This window comes from Thalassophryne amazonica, chromosome 14, assembly GCF_902500255.1.
Source record: "Thalassophryne amazonica chromosome 14, fThaAma1.1, whole genome shotgun sequence".
NCBI classification, from domain to species: domain Eukaryota; kingdom Metazoa; phylum Chordata; class Actinopteri; order Batrachoidiformes; family Batrachoididae; genus Thalassophryne; species Thalassophryne amazonica.
The window spans coordinates 88260442-88287214 of record NC_047116.1 but is presented as its reverse complement, the minus strand read 5'-3'; the positions used below and the strand labels follow the sequence as shown (position 1 = coordinate 88287214).

At 40.0% G+C, this 26773-nt stretch overlaps 2 protein-coding genes across 2 annotated transcripts; both read left to right on the top strand.

Moving 5' to 3' along the window:
- The first annotated feature begins 65 nt into the window (after positions 1-65).
- LOC117524320 (collagen alpha-3(VI) chain-like) lies at positions 66-10009 on the top strand. Its single transcript, XM_034186082.1, has 5 exons — positions 66-674; positions 914-1194; positions 1308-1515; positions 2389-2940; positions 9669-10009. Exons 1-5 carry the CDS (start codon positions 152-154, stop codon positions 10007-10009), a joined length of 1905 nt encoding a protein of 634 aa, XP_034041973.1. The 5' UTR covers positions 66-151.
- On the top strand, positions 9962-11757 carry LOC117524881 (collagen alpha-3(VI) chain-like). Its single transcript, XM_034186700.1, has 3 exons — positions 9962-10261; positions 10642-11260; positions 11345-11757. The coding sequence occupies exons 1-2, from the start codon at positions 10015-10017 to the stop codon at positions 11190-11192; spliced, it is 798 nt and encodes a 265-aa protein (XP_034042591.1). The 5' UTR covers positions 9962-10014; the 3' UTR covers positions 11193-11260; positions 11345-11757.
- Positions 11758-26773: the final 15016 nt, after the last annotated feature.

Sequence of the window (26773 nt, the reverse complement as noted above, 5' to 3'; positions counted from 1 at the left end):
AGACCACATTTCATCATGTGACGAAATCTTTTGATACTTCAAAGTAAATATGTCTCAATTTCTATGGTTTTTAGTCAAGAAAGAGCCACGAGGAAGAGACATTGTGTTCTTGCTGGATGGATCTGATGGTACTCAAACTGGATTCTCAGCTATGCGTGACTTTGTCCAAAGAATAGTTAAGACAATGAGTGTGGATGACAACAGAGACCGTGTCTCAGTGGTCCAATACAGCAGGGATCCATCCGTCCACTTCTATTTGAACACTTACACAACCAAAGCTGAGATCCTTAACACTGTCAGAGGACTGAGGCATAAGGGGGGAAGACCTCTCAACACTGGAGCAGCTCTCCAGTACTTGAGGGATAATGTCTTCACAGCCCCTGCTGGAAGCAGGAGCCTGAAAGGAGTTCCACAAGTCCTAATCTTGTTAAATGGTGGAAGGTCTTTTGACAGTGTTGACGCACCAGCCTCTGCCCTGAAACAGATGGGTGTCTTGATATATCCAATTGGAAACAGGGGCTCTGACAGCAGAGAACTGCAGAAGATATCCCATGATCCCCGTTCAGCTGTAACTGTGACCGAATTTACTGACCTTCCAAGTGTCCAACAGCAAATTGAATCCTCCTTGGGGGTTGTGGTGACTGACATCATTCCAGAACCAACAACTGTATTTGGTATGTTCACAAGCATGTCTTGTTGTTGGCTTGAAAGGCCACATCTGATGTACTGAGACCAAGAATTAAGTGTCTTTTCTAAGTTACGTTCATGTCATTGTATTGAAGTTCAGGAATGCTTTCTGTTTGGAAATCACATGATCAATTTGAGGTCTTGTGTAAAAATATCCTCTTCGTGAGTCTTCTAGAGGCATTATTTTACAACAGTATTTATTGGTTGTCTTCGCATCTTTTCTCAGTTCAACCTGACATGGTCAAAAAGGATATTGTATTCCTTCTGGATGGTTCAGATGGCACAAGGAATGGCTTCCCTGCTATGCGAGATCTTGTTGAGAGAGTGGTGGAAAAAGTCAATGTGGGAGAAAACCATGACCGTGTCTCCGTTGTCCAGTACAGCAGAGATACAGAAGTTCATTTCTACTTGAACACCTACAAAACCAGAGAGGATGTTGTTGATTCAGTGAGAGGGCTGCAACACAGAGGAGGCAGACCCCTCAACACTGGAGCAGCCTTGCAATACGTAGGAGACAATGTGTTTACAAACACTTCTGGAAGTAGGGGGGCTGCAAGGGGTTCCACAGTTGTTGATCCTGTTATCTGGTGGAAGGTCATTTGACAATGTTGATACCCCAGCCCTCTGCGCTCAAACAGCAGGGCATCTTTGCAGTTGGCATTGGAACAAGGACCTCTGACAGCAGAGAACTGCAGAAAATATCATATGACCCAACGTATGCCCTCTTAGTTTCTGAGTTCAATGACCTCCCCGATGTCCAAGAACAGCTCTTTTCTGTTTTGAGTACAATGCCAGCAAGGGTCACACCCATGCCACCAACTGTTATTGGTAAGAAATTCATGTTTTATTTCACCTATTCTACTGATAATGTACACATTGCCAAAATTAGTCTGTGTCAGGCAGTATCACTTAGATGATAGTCTTGTGACAGGGTGGAGAGTGTAAAGATTAAATGTTGAGACCACATTTCATCATGTGATGAAATCTTTTGATACTTCAAGTAAATATGTCTCAATTTCTATGGTTTTTAGTCAGAGAAAGAGCCACGAGGAAGAGACATTGTGTTCTTGCTGGATGGATCTGATGGTACTCGAACTGGATTCTCACTATGCGTGACTTTGTCCAAAGAATAGTTGAGACATGAGTGTGATGACACAGAGGACCGTGTCTCAGTGGTCCATACAGCGGGATCCATCCGTCCACTTCTATTTGAACACTTACACAACCAAAGCTGAGATCCTTAACACTGTCAGAGGACTGAGGCATAAGGGGGGAAGACCTCTCAACACTGGAGCAGCTCTCCAGTGTTGAGGGATAATGTCTTCACAGCCCCTGCTGGAAGCAGGAGCCTGAAAGGAGTTCCACAAATCCTAATCTTGTTAAATGGTGGAAGGTCTTTTGACAATGTTGACGCACCAGCCTCTGCCCTGAAACAGATGGGTGTCTTGATATATCCAATTGGAAACAGGGGCTCTGACAGCAGAGAACTACAGAAGATATCCCATGATCCCCGTTCAGCTGTAACTGTGACCGAATTTACTGACCTCCCAAGTGTCCAACAGCAAATTGAGTCCTCCTTGGGGGTTGTGGTGACTGACATCACTCCAGAACCAACAACTGTATTGGTATGTTCACAAGCATGTCCCTCTCTCCTTAAGCACAAGATACAGCTGCCTAATAATCTTAATTGATGGATCACAGAACGTTGGAGCAGCAAACGTCCCCATGTGCGTGATTTGGCTTTGAAAATCATTGAGCCCCTTGATGTGGGCAGGGACACAATTCGGGTTGCCTTGGTCCTGTACAGCACCGATCCAGACATAAAGTTCTATCTCAATAGCTATGACACCAAAGCTGACATCCTGGATGCTGTAAAGGGCCTCACCTTCACAGGGGGAGATGAATCTAACCTGGGTGCTGCCTTGGAAGAAGTGGCCTCAAGCCTCTTGGGCCAAACAGCTGGAGGCAGGGCAGAGGAAGGTGTGCCCCAGGTGTTGGTGGTAATCAGTGCCGGGCCATCCACTGATGATATTGGTTTTGGTGACCGGGCCCTTAAGAGGGCAGGTGTTCTCACGTTCAGCATGGCGATTGGTGATACAGCCGCTGCAGATCTGGAAGTAGTCGCTACAGATACAAGTTTTTTTCTGTCAGCCACTGATTTCAGATCACTGGGAAGCATGAGTGTCCAGATCCTTCCATACATAATCGGGGTGGCACAGCGAACCATTATAGTTCAAACTGAGTTCAAAGAAGGTATGTAACTCTCTGTAAATGTTGACGGGGCATTGTAGTTACAGAAGGGGACTTTTAGAAATATGAATGCCATGTAATATCCTTGCAGTCATCTTGTAATTGCTTTGTTTTCAATGCTGATGAAAACCTTTCAATGTTTAGACTCACATCATCCACATTACCACATTTCTCAGCATTATCCATCTCTCACAAAGACATCAATGAACTTACACAATTAATATTAGGTTCTCAAACACATTTTTAATGCATGTCACTGTTTTTATAAACAGCTGTGATAAAATAACAATGAAGCATAGAAAAACTAGGGCAACATGAGTTTCTAATACCACAAATTTTTACCTTGGAAAAAATTTCAGGGTCAAATTCCTGTTAAAAGTGGCTTTTCATAAGCTAAAATAGATGTGATCAAATGTCAGCAGTATTTAGTGAATTGAGGATTTTTTTTTCAACCTTTTTGGTTTTTGAATTCGTTTTCAGATCATTTTCACAGAACATTGGTCATCTCTGTTATGCACAAATTTGTCATTGCTTTTTGGCACCTGGTTTCCAACTGATAAGACAGACAAACAAACTAGGAACCTCCATACAATTTTGGTGGTGGATATGAAACCATAGCAGAAATATGAAAGTTACTGAGGCACTTTTGATTAGATAAAATGCAATGCAATGTACACCAAATGGGCTTTTCATTATTAAATTCAAATTCCATAAATCCATAATCCAGATCAGATCCAGATCAAACTTTGCCAGACAATAGTTAGTGCCAGTCCACACCTCACTTTCAAATATAAGATTGGAGCATGTTTGATTAAGATATAATGTAAATATATACATCAAATAGGGTTTTCAATATTAAATTTAAATGGCCACAAAATCTGTAATCCAGATCACAGCTGGTGTCACAGACAGAATATACCCCCTAAAAATTGGTCCGCCCTGCCTTCACTGCGCATGCGTCATTTCCGTGCGTCAGCTGCGGTTCACCAATTATCACCTTGTTTCTGCTTAAATCTGCACTCCAGTCATCATCTATCTCAGCGACAGATATCTGAAGCTTTTGTACAACAATAATTTCCACATAAGTTCAGCATTATTTCATAATAAAAGATGGAGGAAGCGATCAGAGCGCCACAGCCAGATGGGCTGCTGCTGCTGCGTTCACTGTGCCTCCGTCATTTCAAAGTGTCAGTAGCGAGTTACTGATTTCTGCTTAAAACTGACTTTAGAAAGACTTAAGAGGTTTTACCGTGTCATCTGATGATTAATAATCCCTTTAATCCATTTGTTCACTTTGGATGTAGAGAGTCCGACTCAGATGTGCTGCTGTGGTCCCAAATGACACATGGAGGCATGAAGGCAGGGCGGACCAATTTTTAGGGGAGTGGGGGACTGTTCGGTCGGCAACACTGGATCAAACTTTGTCAGTCGAGGATACCATCCGACATAAGGCTGTCACATATGAAAGAGGGTTGATATTTTCCATCTAATAAGACTCTGGTGCTGGGATGAATCAGTGAAATTAGGGCAGCTAAAGACGTAGCTGCTGTTGCAGTACGGATCGTTCATAATATTCAGTTCAATTCAATTTATTTATATTGTGCCAAATCACAACATGTCGCCTCCAAGGCGCTGTGCAAGGATAACGTCTAATCTTAACAAGCCCCCTGAGCAAGCTTAGGCAACAGCGGTAATAAAAAAAACTCCATCAAATGTGTTCTGGAAGCAACCTCAAGTAGACTAAACTCGGGGGGTGACCAACTGCTTTGGCCATATGCACAATAACAAAGATCAAATAAACAACTTACAAGAAAGAATAGTCAAACATGAAACAACAACAACAAAAGTCCGTATGACAAAGGGTCCACAGGGCATTGTGATCCACAGTTCCTCACAAGTGGAAGTCATTCTCCTGCAAGTTCAGTCCAGAACCATGTGCTCAGACAGGGGACCAAAAGATGGATGCTCCTCTCCACTGGAGCCATCAGTCTATCGACCGCACCTCAAAGAAAGAAAGTGGCCGCACAATCAGTCAGAGAGAAAACAACTAACAGAATACTATTTCACAGCAGCAGTATAACAGTATAATATAATAATTACATACATGCAATTTCTTAGTTTTTTTTTTCAAATTTGCAAAAACCTCAAAAACCTCACATTGTCATTATGGGGTATTGTGTGCAAAATTTTGAGAAAAAAAATAATTTCATCCATTTTGGAATAAGGCTGTAATATAACAAAATGAAGTGAAGCATTGTGAATACTTTTTAGATGCACTGTAAATGACTGCAAAGGACAAAACAGCAAAAACAAAACAAAAAAAAAAAAATCATGCAAGCAGTGGCAAAGTTCCCCGTGTGATATCCGCTAGACGTTTTGAACACACCAAAATTACAGACTAACTTGGCAGACACCAGCTGACAAAGTGCACATTTTGCACTTGGGAAAATTACTTTTGTCGGACATAAACAAGCACAGAATGGAATCACGGTAGTCTGTGAGAATCTACATATTTGGTTCCATTCACTCAGCTGTCCCGAGTGTGTTACACGTTCAAAACACTCTTGGCACCATCGAGATGCGACGCAGATCTGACGGCGATCTATATGCAGTTTGTGCATCTACATATTCTGATGACATCAAAACAGCATCTGAAATGATCTGATCGCGGTTGATTGAGCTCTGAGATTGATCGGTCATGACAAAGCCTGCCGGCATGTTGTGCCACATTTGTCCACCTCCACTGGACCTTGGCCAGAAAGCAGGGGATAGAAGCACTGCTTCATTGGTTCAAGCTTCAAAGTGGAGTCATGCTGCAGAAGTGGTTGATTACAGAGCCGCTGCACGGTCTGTAATCAGTGTAGAGAAATGATCATTTTCCCGACAAACACCCTCAAAAACAACAGCTGCTCTAAAGGACCGATAAGGGAATCATTAAGCAAAAGGCTATTGATGTCGTGTATCGAACCATTTCATAAGATACCCGAAAAGAACCAGTTCTCGATACCCAACCCTAGCCTGGATTATGACCATATTTGCTGTGTCAGCCTGGTTCCTGCACATTCTTGCTATGTGTAATGGGGGTTTAACAGAATAGATCCAAACGTGATTGCCGGCAGTTTGGTCTATGCTTCACTAAAGCCCCTTTCACACCGGGCCCACTTCAAGATGCATTGTGCGGCATCATGATGACGCCATGTCGAAGCAACCCAGCACCAAGACGATGTAGCTCAACGCCACAACAGTGCGAGGGACACAAACGACGAAGCGAATCGGACGCCAAAAATTAAACATGTTTAATTTTTTCTGCGTCCAGCACAGGACACTGAAAGGAAGTGGTTTCAGCGCAAGTCAGGGCAAAGCAACGCTACTCAACGTGAGTGGAAGCCACACCCTCACAATAACATTACCCGATGCCATTTTGTGATTCTTGCTGTGTTCCATTGATCCCGAAGTATAAATCACACAGGATTGTTTTTATACCGTGTACACAATGCAGTAAAACTACACGTTCAAAAGAGCAGAAAAAAATGCTGACTTGCTCTTAAATTCTCTCACAAATTAATTTAAATAAAGTCCATAAAGGTCCTGCTCACAGACTGACTGCCAGAGACAGGACATGTCCACATCCAGTAAAAAGTCCGGACATCTCCAGTCCACTCACAGACGATTCGTTCACGCACGCAGATGTGAACAATTAAAAAAAAAAAACTGGCTGGCTGCTACTGCAGTTCCTCACTCTCCCCTCAATCCCTCATCATTGTGTTAAATAAAGGACAAAAAAGGACATAAGTCTTGCTCACAGACTGATTGCCAGAGACAGGACATGTCCAGATCAAGTATAACTCCAGACATCTCCACATTCTGATGGACAGTTCGTGCGCACGCAGCTCGTGGTCAAAGGAAGAAAAATAAACTATAACAGAAATCAGAGTACAGACCTGCAACCCTGCACAATAACAAATATAAACTAGAAGAGAAATCAGAGTGCACAGTCTGGCTGCAGCCAAACTGTGCACTCTGATTTCTCTGTGCAGCCAGACTGCCTGCAGATTCACCTCTGCACCCTGACCTCCTCTCTGTCCCCCTGCTGCGTGCACCTGACGTCGTTCGTCATGACGCCACAACTCGAAGCAGGCCCGGTGTGAAAGGGGCTTAACAGTCCCAGAATTTAGAGACCTGCTCCATTATTAGTAACAAGAGCAAAGAGAAAAAATAATGAATCTATGTTTCTGCATCAGCTGTAGAGAGGTAGAATTTTCCCAATATTGCAGAGGTGACAGAAAGTATTCTCAGTGATTTCGCTTATGTAAGGTGCATCCGGAAAGTATTCACAGCGCTTCACTTTTCCACATTTTGTTATGTTATAGCCTTATTCACCCCATAATGACAACATGAAAAAGTTTTTTTCAGTTATACACCCAGTTACACAGCCTCAGGATAATGAAACTGGTTATGATCAGGTGAGTGATCTGAAACTGCTGACATAAGAAACCAATGCCACTATCTGAGACAGCAATACAGCAAATGAATGATGTTACAGCAACAATGGGTCAATCCCTGAATGGACCTGCAAAATCCCAACATATCCACAATGTCCATAAACATTTTGCTAAGGAGATCAGAAGGCTATTTACATGGATATTGAAGCCACCAACAATAACCAGCCACCACCAACCTGGATGTTATCAGTGTGAGTTGCCAGATTTAAAATAAAATGCCAAATTCATCAGAAATTGGAGTATGGGCCTATAAACACTAACAAAGTATCAACACTGAATTTTGTCCTGATCATGACTGACTGCCCGTGGCGGTCGGAGTGGGACAGAAAACCAGATGTTCAAATAAACTAAATTTAGGACCCCCACCATTAAGCTAAACTAAAGAACCTCTGCCTTGCTTTGTATCATGGGCAACATGTATGCACATGGGCAGGTTTCATTTATAGGCAGGAGGACATTAGGCTTTGACCAGGTTTCACAGTTGACATCACAGTGATCCAAAGTAGGTCATTATTCAATGATGGCCACATTTACATGACCATAATAATCAGATATACAGTTCATTAATTCTTTGGAAGTGGAGAAAGAAGAAGGTGCAGCTGCTATACTGAAAAAAGAGCGTACTCTTTTTTTCATTTGTACATCTGAAAATGTGAGTGACAACTGCTTTTACACACACATAAAACAATGAAATAAATCAGATTAATGGTATACGTACCGAAGAAATCGGATTATTGGGGAGAAATCCAGGTGTGTTAATCCAATTTCACATAATCACGTAACGGTCATTATTGGATAAAGAATATCAGATTTTGCCATTTACATGACCACTTAATAATCACATAATGACCAATAATCAGATAGCAACCAGATTTTTATGTGCATGCAAATGGGGCCATTGACTGAGAGGACAATGTTTATATCAAGGAAACTTGGACTAAGAACATTATTAGGTTTGGCAGTTGATACAGTTGAACTCAGTGATTTAGTTTTATGATTACATAGGTACACACAAGGAGAAAAAAGTTGATGCCTTGAAACTGGGGCATCCCCAGCTCTAATAGTATCCCAAATGCTACTGAGAACTAGATTTGCATAGCAGGAACCTCTCAATACTTATGGGTACATTAATGAATCTAGGCCACAGTCTCAACATGAGCAATTCCCTCCCTGTCACACAGACTACACTGTCACCATAATGGTGACAGTGGTTTTCCAGCCATGGTTCTTGGTTTTCCTGCCTTCCACGAAACTAGTGGATTCCACAGCCAAATTAGTAGTAAGCCCTGCAGGCTCTCTAATCACCTGCAATGTGGCCTACGGTGGTTAATATAATAAATTCAGCATACATATTTGTATTACTGTACACATACTGTACATAGCAATATAAAGCTTTAAAGACACAAAATTTGCTTTGCTGCATTTATGTAAACAATTTTGTGTGACTGCAAAATATTTATTGTTATTCTTGAATAACAACAGTGAATGTCCAATGATTTCAGTATTGGGAACAAATACAGTATTTATTAGCAAAGCAAGCAAACAAAATTTGTGACCTTTAGTGTAATAGTATAGTGTAGTATAGTATAGTATAGTAATTTGTTGTTTAAAAGACACGCACATGCGCGCGCATACACACACAAAACACCTATTGAACATTTATGCCAAATCAAAGATTATTTTCAATTTTTTAATGCTGTGGGATAGTATAAATTATGACTTTATGTTTTAATTACAATAATAATATTACAATAATGTTTTCAAGAATTTAGTAACTCAATTAACATGAGTCATTTTTATAAACACACTTTGAAAATTGACAAACAATAACACCATCTAACAGTGGTTAACCACATAACCATGACTAAAATGATTAGACTGTAAATGTAATAGTATTCTTACCTGCCTGCTTTATTCTTTAGTACTAAACTAAGAGTGTACCCATGTGTCAAATGTGAGGTGTGACATTAGACCTGTCAAAACTAAATATGTGAATATTCTGTTAAATACACAATAAAACATTTTAAATATGTCCAGTGACCCAAGCAATCAGTGCAATAAATTTGGTGATAGGATCAGAATTGTAGATTTCTATAAGCATCTCTCACTCTCTCACACACACACACATACACACACAATTTTGTTTTTACAGAGAGATACTGTAACATTACTACCAACTCTTAAGTTTTTATTCACATTCTAACTGTTTTCTTTTTTCTACTTTTTCAGCGTTGGCTATTGGAAAAAGAGACATAATTTTTCTTATTGACAGTACAATGGGTGCAACACTCATTGGCTCTGTGCGCGAGTTCATCAAGCGGTTTGTTGACAACATGCCAATTGCTCCTGACCAAGTTCAAGTGGGAATAGCAACATTCAGCGACACTGCACGGATAGAGATGGATCTCAACACCCATGGATCCAGGGAGAGTTTAACAGCTGCTTTGGGCAGAATCAAACCAAAACAAGCACAGACAATTAACATTGGAGCTGCCTTGGACTTTGTGCGGCTGATATGGTGCGCCCTGAAAAGGGCAGTCGTCTTCAACAGGGAGTACCCCAAATTGTAGTGCTGATGACCAGTAGAAGATCCAGTGACAGTGTCAATGAACCTGCAAGAGCTTTGCAACAAATGGGGGTACTAACCATAGCTATCGGTTCCAAGGCTGCAGTGAAGGAGGAACTGACGCAAATTGCCTTCCCTCAAAATTTTGTGTATGAGCTAAGGGACTTCCGTATGCTGCTTCGGCAGCCCGCGGAAATTATTGATGCACTTTCAACTCTAGCTGGGGTGGTGGTGACTGAAGTACCCACTGAGACAGGTAAAATTTTATTCTAAGTATTTGAAGATACAGTAAACAGTATTTTATAAGTAATTGAGTGAACTGCTGTAATGTCTTCATTAGAACTGAAACAGTGTGGCATTAGAACCAATCATGTTCATACAACTTAAAGATGAAAAAACAAAACTTCTGTGTGCTGTGGAATAACTCATGCCTATGGGTTTGATAGTGACCATGTATAAATTAAACTCTGAAAAAAAGAAAAGAAAAACAATTTTGCACTATGGCAAAAACTGCATAAAAATCAATCAGTCAAAGAAGGCAAAGGCTTTTTATGTGCTAGGTAGTGGAGAACATGGAAGTATTTGCTTGCAAATTATATAATAATTTTTTTTGTTTGTTTTTGTACTTTTCTTCAGTGGAGATTACTACGGTACAGACGCAAAAAGTGCTCAGAGACATTGTCTTCCTTGTGGACGGCTCAGATTACGTTGGCAGCGGTAACCTACCCTATGTGCGGGAGTTCATTACCAACGTGATCAACCAGCTGGATGTGCGTCCCGACAGAGTCCAGATTGGCCTCATGCAGTTTGCCGAGCAGCCAAAAACTGAATTCTATTTGAACAGCTACCGTACCCGACAAGAGGTTTTGGACAGAATCTCCCAACTCTGGCTGACTGGCGGCTCTGTGTTGAATACAGGAGCAGCCATGAACTATGCCCTTTCCCACATGTTCCAGCCATCAACTGGGTCACGCAGGAAACAGGGAGTCCAACAAGTGTTGGTTCTCGTCACAGGTGGTCCATCTGCAGATCCGGTTAAAATCATTGCAGACAAACTGGCTGTAGCAGGTGTTCTGACCTTCACTGTCAGTTCTGGACAGGCAGATGATGCTTTACTGAGAACAGTAGCATTTGTTCCAGAGTTGGCTTATCATGAAAGAAGCTTCTCCAACATACCATATATCTGATCAAATCTTTCACCCATTGATCACAGTGGTTGGTGACACCGATGTGGGAACACTCCCAGAGGAACCAGGTGAGATTATCATTTGTCTGATTTTGTTGTAAAGAAATAAATGTCTGAATTTTACTTAGTTACTATTTGTTTTTTCTTCCTCAGCAATTACAGGACCTCAAAGGGATGTTGCCTTCCTTATTGATGGCTCAGACAATGTTCGAGCGGATTTCCCATACATCAAGGATTTTATCATTAAAGTAATTCAGCCACTTGATGTTGGAACTGACAAGGTACAAATTTCAGTTGTTCAACACAGTGAAAGGCCGACACCAAGTTTCTACCTGAACTCTTACCAAAAAAAGATGACGTAATAAGAGCTGTAAATGGAATGACAGTCGCTGGAGGACGAGGTCTAAACACCGGATCTGCCCTGAAATTCATGAAGGACACCATCTTGTCTGAAAGCCATGGCAGTCGAGCTGCACAAAATGTTCCCCAGTTTCTGATCGTGTTAACTGGAGGCAGGTCAAGAGATAATGTGAAGGAACCTGCTGGTGCACTGAAGACAAAGGGTGTAGTCCCATTTGGTGTTGGTGTCAAGGATGCGGACCCAAGGCAGATTGAAGCAATTTCACACAACCCTTCCTTTGCCTTCAAAGTCAGGGAATTCAGTGACCTTGGCACAATTCCACAAAAGCTCAATAGCTACGTGAGCCTTCCTAAAGATCAGCTGCAAGTTATCCTTGACCAAGGTAAGAACCCTTTGTTTTACTGTGTGTTAAAAGACAAACACTTCCTCTGATATCCTTGATTCTATAAGAACCTAAATCTCAATGCTGCTTTTATTTGTTGTGTCTTAGTACATGGTGATGCTGTAAAAAGAGATGTTGTGTTCCTACTGGATGGCTCTGATAATACACAAAGTGGCTTCCCCGAGATACAGCTCTTTGTGAAGAGCATAGTGGAGGGCCTCTCTGTGGGTGAAGGCAAAGACAGAGTTTCTGTGGTTCAATATGCTGATAATCCAGAGGCCAGTTTTTATCTCAGTTCTCACAGGACGAAGGAGGATGTTATGAATGCCATAGACAGTTTAAGGCACAAGGGTGGGAGGCGCCTTAACACCGGGGCAGCTCTCCAGTTTGTGAGGCACAATGTCTTCACTTCCTCCACCGGTAGTCGAAGACTCGAGGGAGTGCCCCAGATTTTGATTCTTCTAAGTACTCAAGAGTCGAGTGATAATGTGAAAAGCCCGGCTATTGCTCTTAAAGATCGTGAAATTGTGACCTTGGTCATTGGAGTTGGAGATGAAACTGTTCCAGAAATGGAAATGATAGCCTTTGAACCTGGTTTCATTTACAAGGTCACAGAGTTGTCCAAGTTGCTGTCAATCCAACCACAGCTTGTTACATTTCTCAATATATTTAAGGGCACTGAGGAATCCATCACAAAAGTCTCAGATTTACTCGGTAAGATTTAAGCATTCAAATAGATGGCTTAAAAGTTGAACATAGATGGTTTGCTTCTAGAATGATAGTGTTGACATTTTTAAATATGCTTTTTGTCGAGACTGTTCATGATATGCTTTTGTGAAATCTTTTGCAAAATGTCTGTTGCATTACATGTATATCCACAATTGCTTTCAATCTCTCCTTTTTGAAAATAATCTATGCTACATTTCTCATGCTTGCTAAGGGACACATCTGTTTTTCTCCCAATAGTGTCTTTTGAATTTATTCTGAACTAACTCACGTTGTTTATTTATTGTTGTTTGAAATCATTCTAACAATGCCAGCAATAGCAAAATTTCTTTTTTGTGACGTAGATAGGGTTTTGTGGCTGTTGTTCAGTTGTTGGCAGTTGCTGAATGTAAGTAATAAGGTAATTAGTACTGTAACTTGCTTACTGTAAAGACTGAGTAATCTACAAAGTAACTAATAGTTACTTTTCGGAGTACTCAATCTTTATTACTTGTTACTTTATTAGTTACATTCAGCAGCTGCTAATGAAGTAACTGTATAATGTAACTAATAAAGTGACTTTTCAAAGTAACTATGGCAACACTGGTGATGAGAACTTGGTTTACTTCAATCTAAGAACTCAGATCCTACGTAAAATTGCTGTCATCTTTGCTGTGAGAAGTCTTCTCCACTAACGAAGAAGGACTCATCCTGTCCTAGTGGTGCCCAGCAATTTGTTTGGGACAGTGTCCTTACTTTGTCATAGTCACTTCCTGCAGGAAGTCTCTTTGATTCTATTTTTAATGATCAAAGCCTAGCCAGTCATTAGGCCCTGCCTAATGATTATGTTTCAGCATTTGCATTTGACTTGAAGCAACTTAGAGTTCTATCTTTTGCTATTGAAATGAAAAATACAAGACAAAATGAGCTTCTGAAAATCATTTTGTCTTTTAAATTTCATTTCAACATACCAGGAATTGGTGAACTCTTGGTTTTGTCCACGTTCAGGTTGTTGCATTTGTCCAGGCAAAAATACAGATTCAGGGTACCATTGTTGTAGGTACCGTAATTTCTGGACTATAAGCCGCTACTTTTTTCACACGCTTTGAACACTGCAGCTTTTACAATGATGCGGCTAATTTCTAGATTTTTACAGGCTCTTCATAAGTTGAAATACATCAATTGATGCTGTCAATTGATTTCCTGAAAGCTGCGGTCCTCATGCGGTGTAAATTCACACAGTGTAAATATATGGTCTTACCCGTTCATTTTAGTGAAGAAAAGTCCCTCTTCAGGACTTTGCGCCCGACTTGCACCGTCAGATCAGTTAGCGGAGCGAAGCCTTCTCCCCCTCCTTCCACACCGGTTCTCTGTCTTGCTGCAACAAGTCAAAAAAGTCACAGCGCCCCATTAACGACTCATTTACCACATACTCCATCTGATCCTGGCTGCACGCGATGAAAGTTGGAAAAAGAAAAAGTTAAAATTACTCAGTTCTCTGTGTGGAGCAGAGACACCCTGTGCGCACGCTGGATGACATGCGCGTCAATATTTACGTGTAACTTCAGTGGAAAAAAGCATTTACGGTACGTATTTAATTAAAAGTTAAAAAATCTTTCTAATATCTTTCTGTGCAAATATCTCATGTTACAATGTGGAGACCCGTGGCTTATAGACAAGTGCATCTTATGTATGTAAAATTTCCTTTTTCTTTTTAAAATTGGTGGGTGCGGCTAATATTCAGGTGCACTCTATAGTCTGGAAATTATGGTAATTACCTGTTTTAGACTTTTGGTCTTTCAAATTTGAATTGCAGTAAACCTGCATCATATATTGAAAACAGTCAATCAACTTCATTTTCCAGAAACTCTTTGGCCCGACAATAAGAGGGTTCCTGGTTATGGTGTTTCTTGTTTGGCATCGACCTTTTTCATTGTTACAACTTCAATACCACTTCCATGGCAACATACCTACACCAGATGTTCTTATTTATAGTCTTCCTGCTTGTGGTTACTCAATAACCACTTCATTGGAATATACTCATTTAACTCTTATATATGTTGAATTTTCCAAATATTTTTTCAGTTTGGTTTCTGAAATTTGCAGGCATTTAAGATGCAGTAGTTAGTTCTATACCTTTCTAGTTTTACACTGTATTATGGTTTATGACAGTGGTTGTATGATAATGGATTATGATTATATGGAGCATTCTTAAACTTTTTTCTTCTTTTCCCAGTTGAATTAGAGACTGTTCATCGAGAATATTGTGTTTCTATTGGATGGAATCGGACAATACAAGAGTGGCTTCTCAGCAATGCAAAGGTTTTATCCAGAGTGTGGTAGAAACACTCAGGGTTGGTGAAAACAAAGACCGTGTTTCTGTGGTCCAGTATAAGCAATGACGCACAGATGGATTTTAGTTTGAAAACGTACATGGAAAAACAAGAGGTTCTTGATGCTGTCCAACAGTTAACCCATAAAGGGGGCACACCCCTCAACATTGGCGCAGCTCTTGACTATGTGCGGAATTATGCTTTCACTGACTCCTCTGGGAGTCGGCGTGAAGAAGGTGTCCCTCAGATATTGATACTGTTGAGTGGGGGAAGATCTCAAGATGATGTTGCACGTGCTGCTGTTGCTCTAAAACAGAGCAAGGTTATTCCATTCAGTATTGGTTCAAGGAATGCGGACATACTTGATCTTCAAATGGTTGCTCATATCCCTTCGTATGCCTTCTCTGTGTTGCGGTTTGATGACCTTGACAGCATCTATCAACAACTTGTGTCATTTGTAAAAAGGGTGCCTAGGCAGCCAAGCCTGAAATCACACAGTACATTAGGTAAGATGTACATCAATTAATCTGTCTATCGATGGGTGAAAATGATGTGTTCATGTTGGGGCCACCGAGAACTATCATACACAAAGTCTGTGGGACATTCCTATAAGAGTGGATCACTGTCCTTCCAAAGATATACCCATTTGGTGTTCTGATGATGGACAGTATCATCCAACATGATTTAATATATTTTCATCAGTCTTCATTTGGTTGTCATTGTTCTTGTCAAGGCAACAGCACGCAGTGAAGACATAAGTTGAAATACTGTTCAAACTAAATTTTCCCGAAGTATACATATTCTATTTTATCAAGCAATAGCCAACAATATCAATGGTATTTTAAACACTAATATGGCCAACAACTATTTTCTGTGTAAAGATGCATTGCCATAATGGCATCTTTTGCAATCAGTGAAGCAACACTGCCTCTGTGTGTGTTGTAACATAAACTTTTTTCTGGTTTATGCACGCATACTGCATGTGACTCTTACCTTGTGAAACTGCTGCCCAAGAACATGGTTGATCTTCAAGAACGTACTTCGACACCATGCCCTGAAAAGGAATCAACCAAGAAGGAAACCATTAAACCAAAAATTGACATAAAAAAAATTGTGATGACGTTTTGAATTGAATTGAATTGAATTCATTAGACACCCATGCAACAAAATTTCACTCAATACAACAACAAAACTGATAAACAAAACATTTGCAGTCAATCTCAAGACCAAAGGCTGAGCTTTTATAATGCCAAAGCAAAATTTTAATGAAATGTAACACATTTTTAAGGAAATCCAAAAAATTTGCATTGAATGCTTTGGCTGAGTTGTGTAGATATTTTTCCTGTTCATAGATGCAAAAAAAACCCCACTGGTTCTAAAGGTAGGTCCTTAAATCCAGCCAGTGGTTGCCAAATAACTCCTAATTATGCAAATTAATCATTCAGAAGTTTTTACAAGCAATTCCATCATTTTAGAAACATCTGAATGTTTCATTCTGTTTTAAGGCATATTTATCAGGCTTTGTAATACGAAATGGCTGGACACCAGTGCTAGGCTCAGCGGAATTGTTCAAAAACTCATAAAAACATGCAGGGTTTGGTACATAAAAAGGCAGTCCAGGCTAAGCAACAGTAACAAGTTCATCAGGCAGAGGTGTGGTCCAAACACATGCATGTGGTCATGAAAACACTGAGATGCAAGCAAGATGAGAAAAAACACTAGGAAGAAGGCTGGAAGCAAAGGCACAGAGCACAACGATCTGGTGGGGAACAAGTGGACAAGGTGAGGTTTAAATACAGGAAGGTGATGAGCAGAAGATGAGAAACAAGTGTGAGGGAAAGATCTAGGCCATGGGAGTGGAAAGACAGAGGGACATACCCACCACTGAGCATCAAGTGACAGACAAGAGAAATATATAAACCCCAAGCACAAAAGACAGACAAGAAAATCACCACACAGAACATGATCAGAAAACACTCTAATGCATAATATACAAAGAACACAACCCAAATCCTGAAAATATTAAGATAAAATCTTAGATCTTGTTTTATGGAGTCACATGTAAATGTAAACTATTGGTCAACTGAAAATCTGACAGTGAAAAAAAAATCTAGAATATTTTTTAAAGAAATATTATTTTTAATAAATTTATGTGGATATAAAATTGTCACAACAACTGACTTAACACATATTGTTTGACAAAATGGAGTATGTGCAGAATTTAATTTGAACATTATATGCTTGTGATATCTATCTATCTATCTACAATGTAAATACATTGTTAAAATTTTCATGATGGATCTGCCTGTCTGTCTTTTTCTATTGAGGGGTGTATCTATTTCCAGTTCTAATGTGCATTATCCTTGTGTCTGTCAAAGCTTCCACAGATAACACAGGATCCATGCAACTGGATGTTGTCTTTTTATTGGACTCATCAGATGAAATGCTGTATGAATTTCAGTCGATGCTTGGCTTTGTTGAGAAAATGGTGCAAAAGCTCAATGTGGATGAGAACAAAGACCATGTTTCAGTGGTGCAATATAGTAAAAAGCCTTCTGTTGATTTTTACCTGAACACTTACAAAACACAACAGAATGCTGCTGACGCCATACGAACTCTGACGCAAAAAGGTGGCAGACCCCGTAATACTGGTGCAGCCCTCCAGTATGTGAAGGATAATATTTTTTCTGCCTCCTCAGGCAGTAGGCACCAAGAGGGTGTCTCTCAGGTTTTGGTTCTTTTGACTGGGGGACGGTCCAGTGATGATGTGAGACCTGCTGTGGAAAGCCTGAGTGAAATTGGTGCGATTGTATTTGTTGTGGGATCAAAGGATGCAGATACGCATGAGCTTCGGTCTATTTTAAAGGAAACCAGTCACGCTTTCTTTGCTGCCGATTTAAATGATCTTTCAGGCGTTGATGAACACATATTCTCTGCAGTCAAGATGGCTGAAAACCCTGCTGTCAAGCAGGGATTATCTGGTATGTGTCATAAAATCTTATTTTATTCTTGTTTTATTCTTGTACTAGCTGTACTTGCAACATCAATCATTTTTCCTGCCTGTGTGATTGCAGATTCAAATAAAAGAGACATTGTTTTTTTGCTTGATGGTTCTGATGATTCCAAACGAAGATTTCCTGACATTCAAGACTTTGTACAGAGAATTATGATGGACCTGAATATTGATGCAAACAATGATCATGTGGCTGTGGTGCAGTACAGCAACACACCCAAGATTGAGTTTAACTTGAGGAGTTACTCAAACAAAGACAATGTTCTTGATGCAGTCAGAGGTTTGACTCACCAAGGAGGCTATCCTCAGAATATTGGAGCAGCTCTGCAGTTGTAAGGGATCACATATTTACTTCTGCTTCAGAAAGTAGACTCCTTGAGGGAGTTGCACAAATACTTATAGTACTGAGTAGTGGAAGATCTGCAGATGACATCAGGATCCCTGTCACAATGCTAAAAGAGACAGGAGTAATTTCAATCCCATTGGGACAACTGATGCTGATACTCTTGAACTACAAACAATATCTCATGAACCCAGTTACGCCCTTTCTATCAGTGATTATGAAGAACTTTCTGCAGTCCAGCAGAATGTGTTGTCATTGTTAAGAGATACTTCCTACCATGTAGAGAAAGATGCGGTTACCAATGATTTGGGTAAGATATTCATGTTTAAAATCCTTGTACCTTTGGTGACACCCCTTCCATTGGCAGTGTGGTCAGTCCCAGAAACATTAGCCAAAGCCACCGTGAAGCGCAAACTTGATGAAGGTGTTATTTTTTTAATGTTGCTTTCAAGTTCATTTTCAGCTTGAATGTGGGTCAAAATATCTATATAAAATCCACCTGAAATCTTAAACAATTATAATGTTTTTAAAACAATTTTGTGAAGAATTCCACACTACATTTCATCATGAACAACAAGGTAAAACAGTTGCGCCATGATACTGGCATTGTCGCCAATGGGCTTGCTCGTGGGGTGTTTAATCCTTGCTCATGTATAGCTTGTTTGGGTGACTTGTGTTGTGATTTGATGCTGTATAACAGGTTGAATTTATACAGACACTTGCTAAAAGCCAGTTTAACACACACAAAAAAGCAAGAAAAATTAAAATGCAGCGCGTTGTAATAAGTACATTGTTCAAATTTAATGAAATTCTGAGATGTAATTTACAGAGGTTGTACGAAGTCACAATCAAGCCATTTTTAAATCATGAATCAGCAAGTGCCAAGTCAAGTCTCAAGTCATAATGACCACCAGTTGTTTGCAAGCTGACTTGAGACTTGACTTGGCACTTGCAGATTCATGACTTGACAGTGACTTCGTCCCACCTTTGGTAATTTATATGCAAAGTATTTGCGTAAACCTGCAAAAACTGAATTGGCACATACTATTTAATCTGTAACATTTGTAAAGGTCACATTAAAGCAATAAGATCATATTACACATTATAATACATTGATTGTTCTTAAGTAAGATGAAGTGCTAGTTTGCTGGTAGTGCTAGCTTGCCAAAGTACAAATGACAAGAGAATAAACATAAATATATTAATTCAATAACCTGCAGAAATCATAGCTCAAATCAAATCAAACACTACAACAAAAAACTTGAGTTTGAGAATCAGTTATGTAGCGATAAAGAGGTAGTTCCCATTTCTGATAGGGCAGACCACCCTGCCAAGCCCATGAAAGTGAAAAACCTGCACATTTGCAGTAAATCATATTGTCTGTGTTACTACATTCTGTCTATTTGTGTTTCCTTGCAGATTCTAAGAAAATTGATCTGGTATTTCTTATTGATGGATCACATGATTCACGAAATGGTTTTGAAGGTATAAGAGGCTTTGTTGAAAAAAACTGTTGAAAGTTTGAACCTAGACAACAACAGAGACCAAGTCGCAGTTGTTCAATTCAGCCGTGATGCCACAGTAAATTTCTATTTGAATTCCTATTCGTCCAAGAATGATGTGCTCAATTCCATTAGAACAATGAGCCACAAATTAGGAAGATCCATCAGCATTGGGAAAGCACTAGAGTTTGTGAGAGACAACGTCTTTTCTGCTTCAGTTGGAGGCAGGCGTGAAGAACTGGTCCCTCAGTATCTGTATCTCTTTAGTGGTGGAAGATCAAGTGATGATGTTAGAGGACCAGCACAGTCACTCAAAGAACTTGGAATAAAGACCTTTGCTATTGGCACAAATAATGCTGACACCTTGGAAATGCAAATCAGCTCTTTCACACCAGCATATTATTTTCCTGTTACAAACTTTAAAAACCTGCAAAGCATACATCAATCTGTGGATGCTATTTTGAGTGGTGCTCAAGAACACCTGACTTTCCAACCGACATCGGTAAGAACTGGAAATACAATCTGCAATTTCACAATATTGTATGAGTATCAAATAAGATGGCTTTCAAATCTGAATATATACATAGGTGTACCTAACATTGTATGATTAGATAATCATTGTTAACTTTTTAAAGTTTCAAACATTTTTTTTCTTTGTTTATGTGCTTTTCAGACACAGACACTTTCCTTGAATTACAGCTTCAGAGCACCGATATGTTTTTCTTCTTGATGGATCAGATCATATGCTGACAAGTGAAAGACAAATTGTAGATTTTATCAGAAATTTTGTCAAGCAGTTAGAAATTGGGCCAACCAAAGTGCAAGTGGCTTTGATTCAGTACAGCACAGAGCCCACAACCAATTTTCATCTCAACACTTATATGTTAAAAATGATCTCTTGGATCATTTGAGCAATGTCCACCTTAAAGGAGGGGCCACCGCAAACACCGGTGAAGCCCTTGATTATGTGAAGGACAATGTGTTTACTGCCTCATCTGGGAGCAGAGCACACCAAGGAGTCCGACAGATTCTGATTCTCTTAAGTGGGACCAAATCGGAGGATGATGTTGTTGAACCACTGAAGGCACTGAGATATGCTGGAATTGTGATTTTCACTGTGGGGGTAAAAAATGCAGATAGGTTGGAGATGGAGAACATGGCACCTGGTTCAACATATTTTATCAATGATGTTTCTGACTTCAGCCTCGTGAGACAAGAGTTGCTATCATTGATTGCATCTCACAAAAGTACCAACAGCTCTGCCATAGGTGAGTCAAAACAAGTAGTATTCATATTCATTTCTATATCCTTAATTTTTAGTATCTGGTATTTTGTGACTATTTCTGAATTTGAATCACGTAATTTGAATTTATATTGTTTAAATTTGAAAATTTAATTTAAAAACAAAGGAATCTGCATAGCTCAAAAAGGATTTCAGTGAATCTCTACTCCTCTGCACTTTACAAACTTGACTTGACTTCCCGAACCAGTTCTGTAATAATACATTTGGATTCAAGTTTATTGGAATTCAGTACTAACACAATAAATTCAGTTTTGAATTATATTACTCACTCAGTTTTTTTTTCAATGCAATATGAAATTAAATAATACAAATTCAAATTGAGTCATTCAAATTTGGGTTTAAATGCAGTTATTCAGTTTGAGCAATTTGAGTAATCTAGTTTTGAGTGACACTGTTTTTCTACTCATACATTTTTTTAGGGACAAGTCACGGTATCAAACGAGATATTGTCTTTCTTCTTGATGGATCTAATGATGTAAGGACTCGATTCCATGCAATTCGCGAATTTGTTGCAAAAATTGTGAACAGCTTTGACCTGGACCAAGGGATAGATAAAGTTGCTGTTATACAATACAGCAACAATGCAGAAGCCAGTTTTAATCTCAATACTTATGATACTAAAGATGATGTTCTGAAACACATCACAAACTTACAACCAAAAGGTGGAAGACATCAACATATAGGAACAGCACTACAGTTTGTGAAGGAGAACATATTTGTTTCAAATGCTGGAGGTCGACGTCAAGAGGGTGCCAAGCAAATACTTATCATATTAGCTGGTGGAAGATCGAGAGACTCTCCTCGTGGCCCAGCAAGTAATCTCAAGGCTTCAGGGGTTGTAATATTTGCCATTGGATCAAGAATGTCAAGTTCAGCTGAGATGAAAAGCATTTCTTCTGATCCAAACTATGTATACTCTGTCCCTGATTTTGCAAATCTCATTCATCTTCAACAAAGTTTGGTGGCTCAACTTAATCAAATGAGACAACAAGACAAAACTGCAGAAGGTAAGGTTTTATGAATTACCATTTCAACAATCATGAGGCAAATATCATGTTATAATGGCACAAGTCATCAATGTCAAAATTTTATGTTATTGTTTATGTTACGGTTCAAACCACTAGGAATTAGGTTTGGACCCCAGGATGCAGGTAGAAAGACACAAGAGGTTAGAGAAAAACAAAGGTGTTTAATATCCAGGTCACAGTGTAACATGATGTGACAAAATTCTCACAACTGACATCAATCCAAAAGTAACTGACAGGGTGAGAAAACTACAAATAAAAGCACTGTCAGAAAAACAAACAAACAGTGAGACCACACTTACAAATTATAGACCACCAGAGGTGATGGACAACATGTGTGAAGACATTCAGGGACAGGAAATAATTAACCGGCAAAAGGCTAAGGCAGAGGTGTGGATTATTTACAACCTAAACTGATTACCAACAGGTGCACAAGGACAAACAGAAAAGCTGGAACATGTGGAACACTTAAAGGGAAGCACAGAGACAAAAACATAAACTGACAAACCCAGACGTGTAAAAAGTAAAACCAGATCATGAAATGACACATACAGTAGTGTTCAGAATAATAGTAGTGCTATGTGACTAAAAAGATTAATCCAGGTTTTGAGTATATTTCTTATTGTTACATGGGAAACAAGGTACCAGTAGATTCAGTAGATTCTCACAAATCCAACAAGACCAAGCATTCATGATATGCACACTCTTAAGGCTATGAAATTGGGCTATTAGTAAAAAAAAGTAGAAAAGGGGGTGTTCACAATAATAGTAGCATCTGCTGTTGATGCTACAAACTCAAAACTATTATGTTCAAACTGCATTTTTAGCAATCCTGTGAATCACTAAACTAGTATTTATTTGTATAGCCACAGTTTTTCATGATTTCTTCACATCTGTGAGGCATGGAGTCAACCAACTTGTGGCACCTTTCAGCTGTTATTCCACTCCAAGATTCTTTAGCAACATTCCACAATTCATTCACATTTCTTGGTTATGCTTAAGAAACAGCTTTTTTGACATCACCCCACAAGTTCTCAATTGGATTTAGGTCCGGGGATTGGGCAGGCCACTCCAAAACATTCATTTTGTTGGTTTGGAACCAAGATTTTGCTCGTTTACTAGTGTGCTTGGGGTCATTGTCTTGTTGAAACACCCATTTCAAGGGCATGTCCTCTTCAGCATAAGGCACCATGACCTCTTCAAGTATTTTGACATATCCAAACTGATCCATGATACCTGGTATGCGATATATAGGCCCAACACCATAGTAGGAGAAACATGCCCATATCATGAGGCTTGCACCACCATGCTTCACTGTCTTCACTGTGAACTATGGCTTGAATTTAGAGTTTGTTTTGTCTGTTTGTTCCACAAAATTGACAAATTCACTGACTGAATGCCACTCTACTATTATTGTGAACACCCCCTTTTCTACTTTTTTTTTACTAATAGACCAATTTCATAGCCTTAAGAGTGTGAATATCATGAATGCTTGGTCTTGTTGGATTTGTGAGACTCTAGTGAATCTACTGGTACCTTGTTTCCCATGTAACAATAAGAAATATACTCAAAACCTGGATTCATCTTTTTAGTCACATGGCACTACTATTATTCTGAACACTACTGTATAGCAAAAAGTGCATAAACTGCAAAGTCTAAGGGATTGCAGAAGAATAACTAAAACATGGCGCCACAGTGAAACAAGACCTAACACAGCATAACTCATAATGAACGAAGAATGAGGAAACATAAAGGTCCCTTCACACATAGCACGAATGAGGCCGAATGAGCAAAATTTGCAAAGTTTGAGACGCAGTCGGGAAGGACAAACAAAGACGTAATCCAGATCAAAGACGTAATCCAGAGGACAGATAAAGCAGATTCTGTTATCAAATCACACAGCGGCCACACCCCCAACACATCCACATTCTTGTCCTCTATCCATATCACTCCCTCTTTCGCTTCTCTTTGTTTTTCATTTTACTGTAGTTTTTCACTCTAGTTTTTGTCTCCGTCTCACTGACCGGTGGGATGGGGTGCTGACCATGGAACGCCGTGTCCTATGGGATTTATATGTCATGGTGGGTGACACTTTTGGGAGCTTACAGCGGGATTGGAGGGTGGGCCCCGCAGGCTGCTGCATTGTTGGTGTTCACCCAGCACTGTGACATGCACCTGGAGGCATTCCAAAGCTAGGTTTTTATTTTTATTTCTGTTGCGGTGGCCTGGCCATACTGTATATGTCATGATACGTGTATGCCAGCTGTCACATCCCAGTCAGCTGTGTTCTGTGGCAGCATGCTGGTCCTGTGACATGCATAGACTCGCTGTGGGCAGGCAGCGTGCCACATGCACCTGCAGGTCGTGCTACAGCTGTGATGATCATAATGTCTCACAAATATAACAGCCTGTCCAGATGTGCGTTCTTCGTTGCACAGCAATTGCTCTGCACTCCCACCGCCATTCGAGCTTTTGCTACCTCTTGCTGTGTAACATGCACTACATTCGAGCTGGCCACACAAATGGGCCCGGCTGTTGTAAGTGCACTGCTACTGCCGTTGGAAGTCTTTGGATTGTACGTCGACTTCAGCTGAGTGTGGGATGAATGAGCATTCGGCTGCCATTCACCCTCATTTGGCCTGTACTCTGAAGGCTGGCTCTGTCAGGATATTCGGCCAGGATTCGACGTGGCCGAACATTTCATACTTCCCCTTGACCGCAGTCCAAATGGTCCAACTTGCATACCAACATGCAGTACGAATGTTGTGACACCAATGAGATGAAGGTACAACTGCATCTCGACCACCGTTCGATTGAGTTTCCAATGCGAGCACAATGCGAATGTGGTGTGCATGTGCTGTGGCCAAACAAATTGACTGCTGCGAGACTGCTATACAAGGCGTTCGAGTGCAGTTTGAATTTGCATGACTGTCATCCGAATCCTCCTTGCTGCACCATTTGGCCTCATTCATGCTATGTGTGAAGGGACCTTAACCAGGGAACGGGGGCCAAGGCACACAGACACAGCCAAGCTGTCAACCACTGCGTGCAGCTGCCAGGCGTAATCTTGACAACCACACACGCTCAAACCACAGAGAGACACAAGGATACCACACACACACACACACACACACACACACACACACACACACACACACACACACACACACACACACACACACGCAGACCACGGGGGAAATGACACGAACACAAACATGACCAAGGGATGTGTTCCTGCACAGCAAGTGCGGAGTGTACGCCCCATGGGGAATGGACTCATACATTCCACATCCACACGCAGATACCCAGGGGACAACACACACTCCCACATTCATCCATCTTCACTCAGAGGGTGGGACAGAAGACAAATATTCACACGAGGACACACACGTTCATCCAAGGACTCACCCACACACAACATTCACCCACATACTCTCACACACACCCACAGAACATGGGGAGAACAGGAATATCCGGAGGACAGGCAGAACCACGCACACTCACACACACCCTCATGACCACAGACCCGGATAACAGATCTACACACACAAGACATGGACGCAGAAAAGACAGGGGATAGGAATCACATAAAAAGAACACAAAACACCTCAACCACAACAAACCCCAAAACTTTTAAAAGAATAACATGAAAATTAAGGGATATAATACAGGTTATCCTTTATATAGCTGTAATGCTTACCCAGCTTTTTAATATCAATATATGAAAGAAATATTAGTTCCTTTGAGAAAATCAAGTGCAAAATGGTCACGGCCAGAAGATAAGCAAAACATTAAATTACAGAATTCTCAAAAAACACACAATTTTCATATGTAGCTAATTAAGAAATTTGTTATTTAGACAACATTAGACAAATAATGTTATTTGTAAATATTCAAATCCAACAGATATACATATTTAAATAGTTTTCTTTTTCATTGTAAAAATGTTATTCTTCAAAGAAGAAGGTTGAACCTTGAAACTAAAAATGTCTCAAATTCTGTTGTCTTTAATAAAGAGAGGTCTTGTGTAAAAATATCCAGTAACGCTTTACTTGAAGGTATTGTCATAACAGTGACATGACACAGTCATAACTGTTACATGACAGAGTTATGAATGTGTCATAGACATTATGTCAATGTCATAAATGTTTATAACTGCTGTCATTAAGTGTCTTTCAGTTTTTATAAGGATAAGCTATTTTTTGGTTGTCTTGATTATGACAACATGACATTAATCAAAGTGAGATGACCCAAAGTTGGCTTTGGCCTTTTTTCCCTTCAGTTGCAGTTGACAACTTTTCATCTTGTCAATAAAAAAAATGAATGACACTTTATAACAACAGTCATAAATGTTTATGACATTGACACTATGGTTATGACACGTTCATGACTTTGTTATGTAAGAGTTATGACAGTGTCATGTAATTTTTATGATGATACCTTCAAGTAAAGTGTTCCCAAATATCCTTGTGATGAGTCTTCAAGAATACTTTCAAATTGGAAATAACATGATCTATTTGAGGTCTTGTGTAAAAATATCCTCTTCGTGAGTCTTCTAGAGGCATTATTTTACAACAGTATTTATTGGTTGTCTTCGCATCTTTTCTCAGTTCAA

Coding starts and splice junctions, on each gene's coding strand:
- LOC117524320 (XM_034186082.1), top strand. CDS start 152: ATGCGTGACTTTGTCCAAAGAATAGTTAAGACAATGAGTGTGGATGAC. Junction 1,195..1,307: donor CTGGAGCAGCCTTGCAATAC/GTAGGAGACAAT, acceptor TTGATACCCCAG/CCCTCTGCGCTCAAACAGCA. Junction 1,516..2,388: donor CATGCCACCAACTGTTATTG/GTAAGAAATTCA, acceptor GATGGATCACAG/AACGTTGGAGCAGCAAACGT.
- LOC117524881 (XM_034186700.1), top strand. CDS start 10,015: ATGACCAGTAGAAGATCCAGTGACAGTGTCAATGAACCTGCAAGAGCT. Junction 10,262..10,641: donor TGAAGTACCCACTGAGACAG/GTAAAATTTTAT, acceptor ACTTTTCTTCAG/TGGAGATTACTACGGTACAG.